Source organism: Melopsittacus undulatus, chromosome 7 (genome assembly GCF_012275295.1).
Source record: "Melopsittacus undulatus isolate bMelUnd1 chromosome 7, bMelUnd1.mat.Z, whole genome shotgun sequence".
NCBI classification, from domain to species: domain Eukaryota; kingdom Metazoa; phylum Chordata; class Aves; order Psittaciformes; family Psittaculidae; genus Melopsittacus; species Melopsittacus undulatus.
Genome location: NC_047533.1, coordinates 69,611,258 through 69,625,574, shown reverse-complemented (window position 1 = coordinate 69,625,574; position 14,317 = coordinate 69,611,258). Strand labels below are relative to the sequence as shown.

The 14,317-nt window shown below is 38.9% G+C and overlaps 1 protein-coding gene across 1 annotated transcript in view; it reads right to left on the bottom strand.

The window, feature by feature from the left end:
- Nucleotides 1-14,317, bottom strand: part of LOC101873589 (ankyrin-2) — a 263,057-nt gene that overhangs the window by 57,125 nt on the left and 191,615 nt on the right. Inside the window, exon 23 of the mRNA XM_034064591.1 lies at nt 10,171-10,243. Within this exon, the coding sequence (XP_033920482.1) occupies nt 10,171-10,243 (73 nt within the window). The remainder of the gene's footprint in view (nt 1-10,170; nt 10,244-14,317) is intronic.

The window sequence follows — 14,317 nt, the reverse complement described above, 5'->3', positions numbered from 1 at the left end:
ATGATTCTGCTAATAAATAATTCATTTATAATTTCTCATCTAAAACCAAGTAACTTTTGGGGGCTCTTAAGATTTTTTTATAGACACAAACACTATGAGGCCTAAATCTTTTCAATGTAACACCAAAAGCTCTTGAAAATTCCATCTGCTCACATTAAGAGGGAGGAACTGGCATGGTTTCACAGAAAACAATAAATGCATTTAATCATTGCATGTTTTCTGTCTTCTGACAGATGATGCCTCCTGTTTCCTGGGAGTATTACATTATAAAGCAGAGGACTTAGTAAAAACTTGGAAGATATTAAGGCAGGGCTGTTGATCAAACAGTAAAAGGAATTTCAAGTTGTATTCCAAATAAACTAGATACCTATAATCATGCCAGACATTCCATCTATACCAGAAACAAAGGCAAAATCTTCACCACTTCCTTCACACCCATATCCTTTAAAAAAAAAACCAAATCCAAACTACTCTTATTTCAGCTTTAGCCTCTCTTCTGAGAGCTGTCAATAATGGGTCTATATAAGAAGAGCTGGTGTATGTGATGTCAAACACAAACAGTAATCAGACTATACATGAGTATTTCACAGCATCTTCAGACCTTCTATCTGCTAGATTACAGCTTACTTGCTTGCATACTAGTATTGAGCAAGTGAACTAGAGGTCAAACACCCCGCCAACCCCTTGTGCCCTTCCATTTCTCCTAAATGAGATGAACTCCCAGAACAAGCAGCACCTCCTAGTATATGAAAGGAAAAAGATACGTATTTAAGCCTAAATGATTGTGCAGCAACATAACATTTCATACAACTGCAGTTATCCATGTGTCTTACTTCTTGCTTTGCAGGGCATTTGCGCTTACGCAGAGGGAATTACTCTGAGTCTGTGTAACAAGCACACATTCATCCTGCCAGTAATACTGTGTTGTCACTAAAAAACTTTACCACAGCTAATTCCTGAGCCTCAGTCAATTAAAAAATACACAGACATGTTATCTACTGAAAAGAAGCTACATATTCATAAATGTTACATATTCAGCTGACCATGAACTTCTTTACACAGCAAAGCTTACCAGATGGTGGTTTTATGGCATTACAAGAAATCATCTTTTTTAATCAGGCTAGAAACCATTCATCTGCCACCACATTCCCCACCAAACTAATGACAGCAATAATGAATAAGCAATCTGTGACAAATACGGTCCTTGAAGCTGATGCTCCATGATTTGCGGTGGCCGTCTATGAAATTACAGGCAGATTTTGATGAGTCAAATCACTTAGTGATGTATCTTTTATTTAATTTAATTGAATTAAAACCTTCCTTCAGTGATGCCTGTCAGACTCACAGAGGTTTACTAATAGGGGAAAACATACTAGAAAACACTGGGAGAAGGAAGGAAGGGAGGAAGGGAGGAAGGAAGGAAGAGAGGGATGAAGGGAGGAAGGGAGGAAGAGAGGAAGAGGAGAGGAAGAGAGGAAGGAAGGAAAGAAGGTTGAAATAGAAAGTGACAGAAATTGAACTGATGTTTTTAAAGCCAGATATAGTTATGCAAATTTGTCCAAATGATTCTTTTCTCTGCAGCATGCAGATGAGTCTACAGCTCCCCACGTAAGTGCCACTCCTTACAAGTAACAGATGGAGAAGTGACCACCATAGCAAGCACAAATTTTTATGGGATATATAAGTCCTGAAGCATCTTTACATGAGTGTGTAACACAAAATTTCTCTGACACTTTCCTTGTACACTTTTGCTTCCCTAAAATCAGTCTTCTGTTTAATGGTCCCTATACACTAGAAGTTTCCCTGAATTACGCTTTGGACAGTACCTTCAATTTCTTTATTGTCAGGCAGTCAGGAAAACAGGGTTTCATGTGTGGTTTCATATACTGATACATGACTTCACATGAATCATCATGTCAGCTGCTGGTAGTTCAATGCAGAAAGCCAGACAGTGAAGGAAATGAAGCAAAAAAGCCCCACAAAACCCTGTATGTCATGTCTACCCTCCAGTAGCTGTGTGGAGGGTAAGGGGCCTTGATTTTGTTTTCTCACAAGGTAACCTGCTGCAAAATGAATTCCAGTATTTCACAGGTAGCTATGATGATATTTATAAAGTTGGTACATTGGATCTAGGTAGCAAAGAATAAAAGTGCTGCCTTTTAGAACTGGACCAGAACAAACTATCCCGACCTCCCTAAACCACAGAAGGTTTGGAAGGTCACTGATACTAACTGTCATGCTGAAAGTCTGAGGTGTGGTGGGACTACTACAGAATGAACAGTCAAACTAGGGCTTGAATGAGCTCTCTTCATTAGACACAAGAGGAGCGCTAAAGCAGATCCCATGCAGAATTCTGGGCAGGAAATGCCATTAAAACCACCTATATTCTCACACACAAGTCATGTTTCAGAGCCATGTCATTCCAGAGAACGACAGCCCAAGATGTCTGCTGTCCACAGAATGGGTAATGATCCTGACTGGGAGAGCTCCCTTTGCCTACAAGATGTTTGTAAGTACTGTCAGCAGACATAAAATCTTTAACTAATGAAGATTAATGCAAATGTAAAAGCAACTAGTTCTTATCGATCATGAACAGGAATAACATCCAGCAGCTTTAAGGACAGATTCAGATCAGACGGATAAGACCAGTCAAAACTATATTTCCCACTTTTAAAATGCTGATTATGATTTACTTCAATGAACAAGCTATTGCAGGCCTCGCCTATACCTTCAATCTGTGAAGAAAATAATCTAGTGCTCAACACTGCTCATAAAACTACAATTTAGGAAATACCATACAAGTCAATACAGCAACGTCTCCTGGTCATGCCCACATTATTCCTTCTTTGCACTAACAAATGTGCATCTGTAGTTTGAGTAACACCTACAAATGTCACTGGCATCATTTATCAGTGCTAATCCGGTCAATTCTACGTTGTGTCAACAACATGGATGCAAATAAAACCCAGCAGTTTCTTTGAAACTTTCACCAACATTTTTGCAAGCTAACCAGAATCTCTTCTTTTTCAACTAAAATGATCACAAGTCTGCAACCTTTAGCAGTTCTACCTCAACAAAAGTAAGATAATTTCATTTCTTCCCAATGAAAATATCAGATATTTTAAAAAGCTATATTCTCTATGAAAGATTTTAATGAAACAAGCCAAGTAAGACTTTGGAAGGCAAAAAATTAACTGATTTAATAATAATAATAATAGCTAATTATAGCTAATTATAATAGCTAACCGTTATACTGAGAACTTTCTATATTGACAGTACATGAGGGTCCCTTCCAACCCTAATGATTCTATTATTCTAGATTTCCTTTCATTGGCACATCTGGCACTTAAAAGAAAAACAAACCAAACAAACCCTAAAAAACCAAAATAATAATAAAAAAACCCACAACAACAACAAAAAACAAAAAAAAATCAATTATTACTTTGCTCAGGGGGGACAAAAAAAAGTAATCTCAGCAACATCACATAAACAAAAGCAGCTTCCCAGAGAAGAACTTCCCTTCATCTTGGATGACCTTCTCTGAATGTACCAGCAAGAAGCTGCATCACAAACTTTACATGGCATCTAAGCATACAGTTTCCTAGGAGATGGGAAGTAAGCAGTGGTATAATTTCTGTGCAGGTTATAATAAGTGAATTTTTTAAGAACCAGTTCTTATTCACCAGCTAGTTGTTCCTGAGCACAGATTTATTTCATTAAAGAAGGTTTCACCTGTATTTTCAGTACACAGCTCCTGTAAATCAACAGGCTTTGGCTACATTTTATACTACTGGTTATAAGATGTTTAATTTAGAGTGTGAATTAATTCAGCAGTGTTACTCTGACTTCACCATGTTTTAAAGTGCAGCAACAGCAACTTACTTAAGCCTAACCCAGAACAGTCAAAGGCTGCAGCTTTAACTTTCAGGTTTACTTAAGATAACTTATCTTAAGTTAAATCTTCCAACTACTTACGCCACTGCTTCAATGGAATTATGCACAACAGCAATGAAGTCTGCCCAGACATAACTGATCCTTCTGCACACATATGCTGTAGTGTTAGTGTAATCTAAGGCTATGTGTGGAGGCACTTGGGAAATACACTATCATATTTTAGCATTGTTTCCTGTTGTGAGGTGCTGGAATGGGTTGCCCAGGGAGGTTGTGAATGCTCCATCCCTGGCAGTGTTCAAGGCCAGGCTGGATGAAGCCTTGGGTGATATGGTTTAGTGTGAGATGTCCCTGCCCATGGCAGGAGGATTGGAACTAGATGATCTTAAGGTCCTTTCCAACCCTAACTATTCTATGATTCTATGACTCCATTCTAATAAGGAATTCAGCCTGATTGTCAAAGTGCAAGCTGCAGTTACCATAAATACAAAGCTATACACTTTGACAAGATAATATTCTTGGGTACCAGAACACATTATCATCTAATAGTAACAACATTAAGAACAATAACTAGGTTGCCAGTTGGGTTAAACAGCTAGGATAAATGTGGCATTTTCTTCACAGCTCCCAACATGCCAGGCAGAGCAGCTTATCATTATCCCATTCTACAGCTGGAAGACCAGGATAAGTGGAGTGACTTCCACACAGTCATTTGGGAACTATCAACAGTGACAGAAACAAATCCTGAACCCTATTGGTGTGTCCGTCTGTAAATCAGTAACTCCTCAGTCCTTTGTGAGCATCTGAACTGGACTTACTAAGCAGGCTGGAAGTTCCCTTTGTGGACTGTTTCTCCACACTCGAAAAGAAATTGTCTACACTGAAAACTTCTTTTTGTAATAACAAAATTGATTTTTCCCCTTGTAATCAGGGATGGATTAGCTGTGAACTGCTTTATGGTATCTAAGATCACATTTTTGATGTCCTTAGATGATGTATAATTCACAGATATGCTACCTTGTCACTGCTGCACATTCATGAAGGGACAGCAAACCCCACTTTGACACAGATACCACTCCTCTGAATATGTTTGAATGATGTAGCACTGTGATTTTGAGTAAGCTTTAAAATTAAGAAGGAGAAAACAAAGAAACTCTACACAGCAATCCGGTAGTGGGTCATCATTGTATTTAGGCATTAATGTATATTTAATTTTATAACTTATCCAAGGACATGTGATGATGCTCTTTCCATTTCCAGAAACACGTCAGCAAATTCAATGTCCTCATCACCTTTTCTCTAAGGTGACTTCATTATTTGTCATATATTCTAAAGAAAGTTAAACCCCAGCAAACCAACAACAAGATCACCTTGTGTCTCAATCAGGCACAGGGCTGGCTCTCTAGCATCTTTTACACAAGCATGCCTCAGGAAAGAGTCATTGTTTGTTCTTTGGACACCGTAATTCCAGCTGATTTTTGAGACTCCACTGGCACATGATTGCTCACTCAGCATTTGTCTATCCCTTCTCTGAAACTGAACTGTCAGCATTAATTACTGTGTGCTGGGAACTGACCTTTATGGTAGCCATCTCAGGGCCAAGCTGCTTCTGACAATGGTGTCTCACCCTCTAGGTCAGCCTTTCTACTCCCTTCTACCTGCAAAAACAGTCTGGCCGAAAAACAATTTGTCAGAACAGGAAGATTAATTTTCAGCTAGATGAGTTCTCTGGGTTGGTTCACCACATGGTGAAACGTTTGTGCTGACATAACAGAGGATGTGGGAACGTGCACCAGCCAGAACTTCAGTCTCAAATAGACAGTGAAACCACAGCTTCTGAAAGCTAACTGGACTGAGAAAAGAGCAGGAGATGAGCAGGCCCAAATAGACACAAATGAGAGCTCTTCAACAAGCTGCTTTACTGGTTGCTCTTGTATCCCCTATATACAGCCCTTCATTATTGCACTATCTCACTTAGGAGACACAAAGACTGTGCAGCTCTAACACCACAAAAATAATGCATGGAATGAGTACAGAGGAGCAGCTACATGCTTCTCAATACAATATTAATATATGGAATATATTAATAAGATTGGTTGCTGCCTTTTCTAGACCTTCCTGTTTGCCTACACTGACTCAGCCCTAACAGAAACATCTGCCTGTGCTTAACAATTGCTTAACAACTGATTGTTGGAGCAATCCCAGGCACAGCTATAGGTTGGGCAGAGAAAAGATTCAGAGTAGTCTTGCAGAGAAGGACTTGGGGGTGTTGGTCAATGAGAAAATGAACATGAGCCAGCTTCAGTGTGTGCTTACAGCCCAGAAACCAACCGTATCCTGGGCTGCATCAAAAGGAGTGTGACCAGCAGGTCAAAGGAGGTGATCCTGCCCCTCTACTCTGCTCTTGTGAGACCTCACTTGGAGCATTGTGTGCAGTTCTGGTGCCCTCAACATAGAAAGGACATGGAACTGTTGGAACAAGTCCAGAGGAGGCCACGAGGATGATCAGGGACTGGAGCACCTCCTGTATGAAGACAGGCTGAGAAAGTTGGGGCTGTTCAGGCTGGAGAAGAGAAGGCTGCGTGGAGACCTCATAGCAGCCTTCCAGTATCTGAAGGGGGCCTATAAGAATGCTTGGGAAGGGGGACTCATTAGGGACTGTAGTGATAGGACAAGGGGTAACGGGTTGAAACTCAAACAGCAGAGGTTTAGACTGGATATAAGGAAGAAATTCCTTACTGTTAGGGTGGTGAGGTACTGGAATGGGTTGCCCAGGGAGGTTGTGAATGCTCCATCCCTGGTGGTGTTCAAGGCCAGGCTCGATGAAGCCTTGGGTGATATGGTTTAGTGTGAGGTGTCCCTGCCCATGGCAGGGGGGTTGGAACTGGATGATCTTAAGGTCCTTTCCAACCCTAACTATTCTATGGTTCTGTGATTCTAGCTTCCCTAATTCTGTAGGTGACACTAAAACGCATTTCACAAGATGTGTTGCAGCAACAGCCCTTTAGGGCTGTAAGTATCTCTCAGGTGTAAATGGCTTCTTCTGTAGCAACAGCTTTAAAAAACCAAACTTTGTAGCAACACAAACAGCTAAACCAGACACAATGGTAAAAAAATCACAGGGTTTTTAACACAACTCTGTGCACGTGAAACACTTCTGCTGACATAGGTGTTTCGGAAACCACAACACCCAACAGCTAGTCCTGGGGAAATCTGTATGGTAATTCCCATCCTCAAGGAGAAATTCTATGTAATCTTTCTTGCAAGATCAGGCCATTGTCTTCTGAACAGTGACAGTACTGCAATAACAGTGCAAGCAGAGCAAGTAACAATGGATGATTATCCCTCAGTAGTTTTCATTGCAGACTATTGTACAAACACAGTACAGTAACATGCATGTGCATGTGTGTATTCTATGGTGTTGTATGAGTAAACTGCTGAATAAACCTGTGCTGATACTTCTTTGGTCTTGATGGTCACAAAGCAGGAAACACTTACTAATGGCACAGAATATCCAATACGTGTAGGACCACATAACAGGCTTATAGGAAACGAAGTAGGATTTTTCTATAATCATGTTTTTTCTTAGCTTATGAAGCTTCCTTTTATTCACTTCTTCCATGTTCCCTGCACAAAAAGCTTACGAATTCAATTTCATCGCAACTGTTACTGGCGTGCATGCTTCTTTCCCTTACAATACACAACACGCTTCTACTTAGCTCTGATACTTATCAGCTCAAAAACAGTAATCTAATTAAAAAAATGTTTTCTTGTTTTTTAAAAAAAAATTCTTGTTTTTTAAAAAAAAATCTCGGTCCATTCAAAATATTGAAAAATGTTTTTAGAGGATGACCTCACATATCAAGTGAGCTATCTAATAGATTGCAAGGTTCTTTATTATATAATCCAAGATTGGTCATTGCACTTGATTTTGGTTTAGGTATATGAATACAATGTTATTAACCTAACATCAAACAACTATGAGATATAACTGCCTCCCAGGCAAAATACTTATCTCCAGTGATAAGCAATGGAATCTGAAATACTTACTTGCTCAAGTATTCTTCTCGTGTTCAGCTTCATAATATATAATTATATAATTATATAATTATGTAATTATATAATTACAATTACAGCTGGCAGGTTTACTGTGTCATGTTAATTCATTTCAGAACATACCATGTCACTTTCAAGCAGCTAGAAACACTGCATTAAAGAAATGTGTTTGCTACCCCCTTATAAAGACTATACCATCACTAAAAGTTTCATCCCTGTTATTAAAACAGTCCTGCAGTCTTCCTGCCCACAGCCACTTTATGTTCCTGTGACAAGTACCATCTACATTAGGAATTTTCACAACATCCTGAATGTTTTCCCTGAAGAAACAGGTTTTACAAGGCCAATAGCATGAAGTGCTTTAACTGACCAACCTGCTTAAAAAGCTGCAGTGGGATCACAGAGGCATACATCAGTGGAAGTGCTCAGTATTGAGCCTTGAGCAGCAACATGCCAGAGTACCTGTGTTGTATATGCTGGTTATTGACAAACAGGAGATGTCAGATGGCAACAGAAAGCAGAGAATGTTAATTCAAAGTACTGGAGAGCATTAGTCATGCTGGATGGCCACAGTGAATTCTGCCAACATATTCCAGATACAAGTAATACATCTGTGATTTCTTGCTTCCCTTCCTCCTCCCCCTTTCAGGAAACACACAACCACACTTCAAGAGTAACAACAAGGGGCGGTGTTAGGCACCTGGATTAAGCAAATTCATGTTGCTTTAACAGAAAAAGTCAAACAACCTGAGTTAAACAAAAACCAGAAAGTTTGTCAGTCTTACTCCAGGAACTTCTGCTAGCAGCACCTGTGCCATTATATGCTTCACCATCACTGAAGCGTTCATCATCAGAGTGTTTAAAGGCTGTATAACATACAAATTGTTTTGAATAGACCTTTTGAATTCAAAGACAATTAAATAGCACTTAAAAAGACTGGAAGGAAATTCAGCAAAATGAAACAAGGCTATAAAACTGTTAAGGCCAATAATCACACACGTAATTACATGTTTGTCAAACAGGGGAATGTATCAAAACTGTGCCTGAGAAATCATTTCCCTGATCACGATGCAGCAGAAAATAATTTGCTTTGAATCACACTTATTTGCTTCCACTTGCAGCTCTGCAAGCATTAAAGAAAAAGTAGTAGCTAAAGCCTAGGCGTCATAGTTTCTCAAGCCTGTAATACATTTATCAGCATAAATCCCATCTCAAAAAGCAATATGAGCAGCTTAGGAACATGAATGCCATTAACATCCAGTCCCATTTAGACCCACAAGTGCATTTATATTCTTTGTAAAAGAAAACAACCCAACCCTGCAGCCTGTGTTACTAAATCCCTATGACTTTCTGAAACTAGTCACTTCACCAATTATTTGCATGAATCAATAACCATAAAATGGCATTGTAACATACTGTAATATTAGTTAACACTGACAAGAGTAAAGCAACTTAGAAAAATCTTGCAAATGTGTGTCTATTTATAAGATGCCTGTGATTAAAATTTAGAAGTCATCTGTGTCCTTTTAGAAAGGGATGTTTTAAAGCCATTTCCTTCATTCTGTGCTGTATAAAACCATGGTACTTCATCAATCCCTCCAGTTCACAGACACCTTCTTGGGACTTACAACATATGTACATATGGTCAGTACAACATATGCCTCCTGTCTGCACATACAACAGACTCTGAAACCAAAGTGTCAAACCTATTAGCATGTTGACACTTCATGTCAAGCCATATCTGAGTGTCATGGGTGCCAAAAGCTCCCTCAAGGGAAAAGTCTCCTCACCTTCCACCTTAAGTATCTTTACACATATGTTTCCAATCAGGCAGGACTCTTAGATATATGTATCTACAATAGGTGGCATTGATCCAAAACATTTACTGCTCAGATTCCTCTTTCTGGGAGGGTCAAATCCAGCTCTACATTCGAATTCTGCAATTCGATCTACCCAGATCTACATGGAACAGCTCTACATTTGAATACTAAAATCTCAAGAAATGTACTGAAAACAGATATGGAGTCCAGAATTTTCCTTTGGGTCAACTTTGGGCATTTTTATCCAAATGCCATAGTGATTACATCATTTAAAAGGCCATTACATAGAACTTCATTTCAAGCACTACAAAATGAAGATGGCAAAGTACTTCAGCATCTATCTGGAGCCTGTGTTAAAGGTTAGATAAGTGATATGGAACAGGAATTTAGCAAAGCTGCTCACCTTCTTCGTCTGAAACATCCAGGACCTCAGTCATTGTCTCAGGTACATTTAGCTTGTGCTTCTCTGTCACAGTCTGCAAAGACAGAATCATCAAGCCTCAAATTAAACACCCAAAAGAAGCAACAAAGCTTACAGCAGGATATTTGCAACAGCAACAGCAGTGGGATCTGCTGAGACATTTTATAATGTGCTTCCCCTTCCCCTAAGTTCCTTTTCCATTCTTACTCCAGAAGCTCCTATTCTTAGTGCTGTATATAAGGTAACATTTATTCTGGCAGAGAAGTACAAAAACATCAACATAATGAGCTGGTCAGAGGAATAAAAGAAAAGAGCTCTCAGCAAATTTATTTATAAATGGTGCATGTAGAACAATTCAGCTTCATGTTTCCAAGATGATTTTTAATGAATTAGGTAAAATCTACACAAGAGCTTCAAAAAATTGTATGTGGCATATGGGAATTACTGAATTGTAAAACATTTGGAAATGAAGTTATGAATTATGTGAAATTTTTAAACTAAAAAAAGATGTGAGGGATTGACAGAGATCACTTGAAGCATTTCTCTCTCCCCCCAAAAGTGACTACACTGCATATTAATGATATCCTTTTTATAAATCACATATATTCCCCAAAATCACATACACATTAGGGATAAAAAAATAGTTATTGGAAGATTTTGATGTGTTTTGTACACCTAAAAGCTTTAAATATTGTGATACAAAGCAAGTATGTACCAAGGACTGCTGGGAGGACACTGCTTAAGCCTGAGAGCACAGAACACAACACCAGAAGATTCATTTTAATATTACTTTATCTTCATAACTGACTTGCAGAAGGAAACAGAAGATATTCAGGGGTAATGAATCAAGAATGGGGACAACCTTTTAGTGTCAAGACACACACTGGAGAAGGAGATGAACATGAGACAAAGCATAGGAAGTGCAAGGTGTGAAAAAGTTGCCTGCAGGAAACTGTTCAGTGTGTTATGGTACAGGAGACAAAATGACAAGGACTTTAAAAAGTGCAGTGATCAGAAAAGCATTAATCACATTAGAAAAACCAGTATTTCCACCCAGACCCACAGTGAGCTGAGCTGAGGAGCCATGGAGGGGAGTCCTTTCAGGTATGCTGGAGCAGACATGTCCCTTTGGCATGGAAAGGGATGTCAGGAGAATGCATCTTGCAAAACTCCCACCCAGGCAGTACTTTATTCCCCACTGGACATGTTATCTATTGAGCATGAATTAACATTCCATGCAGAAGTGGTGAAAGAGGGATAATTAACGTTAGCCAAATCCCAAGTTCCTTATGCAACATGCTTTTACAAAAATGGCCACTGCCATTGATATCAAGCAGTAAAGTCAATAGCAGTTTTGGCTGCACAAAACCTACCAGGTATTTCCCAATTCTGTTTTACTGTTCTCTAATGAAGCAACAAAGATGTGGTTTAGGTTATTGTAGCATACTGCACTTTTATAAATAACAACGTTACCAACAGTGTAATTAGGAAATTTGTTTTAAAAGTCTCCTTTTTTAATTCTATTTAAGTGTGACAACAGTTTTAATTTCACCCTTCTGAAGTACGGGGAAAGAACAATACCCTTTCCTTCAAATGGCAATCCCAATCAAGCCTCCTGAATTCCCTCTTACCCTCTTATGATTCAAGAAAATTCACTATTTCTCTTTCAGTGTTTTTCAGAACACATTTTGTGTTGAAAGCTGGTTTATACTCACCCAATGCCTCTACCAATATGACTTTGCCCCTCCCCTGCATTTCCAAGGCTTTCCTCAGATAGAAATGTCAGGCAGCAGTAGGATAATAAAGCCAGGAATGGCAGATGGGGAGGACGCTCTCATTCAGGTAACACTGACCTCATCTCTTCAACAATACAGCATTAAGTTAACAAATACATCCTAAATTAAAAATAAAAGTCACTGACACTGGGCTAAAGGAATAAACCCAGGTGAAGGCGGCTGTGTATTATTCAAGTGAAGTGGAAAGTATAGTATGTGAGTACCAATTTACTGGCATTGCAATTGCCACCTACACGAAGTGTACTGCAAATTCTCTATTGACAGTTTATATGCTCCCTGCACAAGATAACTGAGAAGTCTGGGCGGGGAAGAGAGGAAGGAAACAAAGGCAGGAGGAAAGGGAAATGAAAGGGTCTGCCTACAAGTCACAAATGCTAGGTTTGGTTTGTCGCCCTATGACCAAAATCTAATTAAGAGAACTTGGTATCTAACCTTAGCTTGGACTTGGGAGTTCCCAACTCACCTTACATACATAATCCCTTCAATTAGAAGAACACAGATGTGAAGGGATACTACAATACTCTAGTCTACAAGTGACAGGTATAGAGAAATGTTGTACACTGTCTTTTGATTAACTTACCTCTGCAGGCCCTAGTAGCTAGTAAGTAATAATATGTTTATCATTTATCATGACATTAATTTATTCCTAAACTAGGTTTTTACAGGCCCCTAGATAACAAACTGGTCTCTGACTAAGGCTCACAGACATTCTTTATTTACACAGAAGTAATGATACTTCATTTCTGATTTTCGCTCTAGTCACAGAAAATTATTACCTATATTAACAACTGAAACAAAGCTTGGAAAGCAGAATTACAAGTGTGTGTGTGTGTGTGTGCATAGGCATGTTTCAGAAGAACAAAAAGTCTCTGGAATACTGAACGCAGCAAGGATCATGGATTCTACATCAATTCCAAACCAAAGTTGTGAATTAATGTTTTTAAATATTAGATGGGGTTTGCTTTGTTTTGGGGTTGTTCTGTTGGGTTTTTAGGGTTTTTTTGTTTGTTTTGTTTTGTAACTGAAAGGTACATTGGAAGTGTCAAACACTCCCAACATTTAAAATCTGTATCTCACCCCACTTTGAAAATCACTCAATATATATTTCTCAAACTTCCTACTGTTCTGTTCCACTAAGAATTCCATTATTCATTTGTTCACAGGGACCTGTTTGTGGAAATACCCCAAAACTTAATTGCATACCCAGACTTTGAAAGTCTGGCTTATTCTGATTTATTTCCATATATATCTAATCTGTGAGTAAACATAAGCGCAGTTTATTCTCTCTGTTGCTTTATATTCATGTGGCTGCACTGATAATTACACTAATGCAAGTAACAGGAAGACTTATTCAAAGTTAGACCAAAAGCCTTGGCACTGGAGACCTTCTTCTCATCTCAAATGCCAGTGACTTGAATATCAATAAAGCATCAGCTCATCTAAGATCTGCTCTGCAGCACTCAGCTACAACCTCAGAGAATGAGGTAGCTATGGTGACAGCACCTTTTTTTCTGTGCTAAATGCTGTGTTCTGGTTTGGCAACACCAATCTCACCACCATCTGGAGAACTCCGTTTGCAGAGGGTGCCTGTTACTTAGCCGTCCTTTTTAGGCTCTGAATTACGTTTAATCAACATTCCCCACCATGAACACCACCACCAGAGGATCATATTCCCTATATGCCTAAAGCACAGGATTCAGACAAAGTCATGGCTAAAAAATTTGCTGACTTTATGGAGGTTTCCCACCTGACTTTTAAGAGCAGTACTTTCCACACAGACACAGTTCAAGATTTCATATCTCTCTTATATGCAAGCATTACAGGTCAAATATGCAAGTAAAGTTCAGTATTTGATTCAGTCCTAAACCCCAGGCGTCTGGTATCTGGCAAAAAACCCCATTACCCTAAATGTAAATAAAATGTATGTAAATAAAAAATATTTACCCAAAGTAAGTAACTCACAGGTGGCTTTTCATCATGTAATCCCTGTTATTACAACGTACCCAACACTTAAATATGACAAGGTATGAGGCTCCACAGTGCAACGTACTGTACAACAGGAAGGAAGTTACCATTTATATGAGGCATAAATGGGAAAAATGTGTCAGGACACATCAAAGGTGACAGGTGAGGCTAAAAACCATACTTTTGAAGAGCTAAAGTTTCTCCAAAGATTTTATGTAGGTTTTCTGTTTCTAAATCTCTGAATAGATGCACAGGTGTTTACGTGCGCACACGTGGGATGTGCTATTTGGTTAAACAACAATATGAAACAACTACTATCAAAACTATCAAAAACACCCAGTCTTTGTTAAGAGACTTCTGGAATTCTG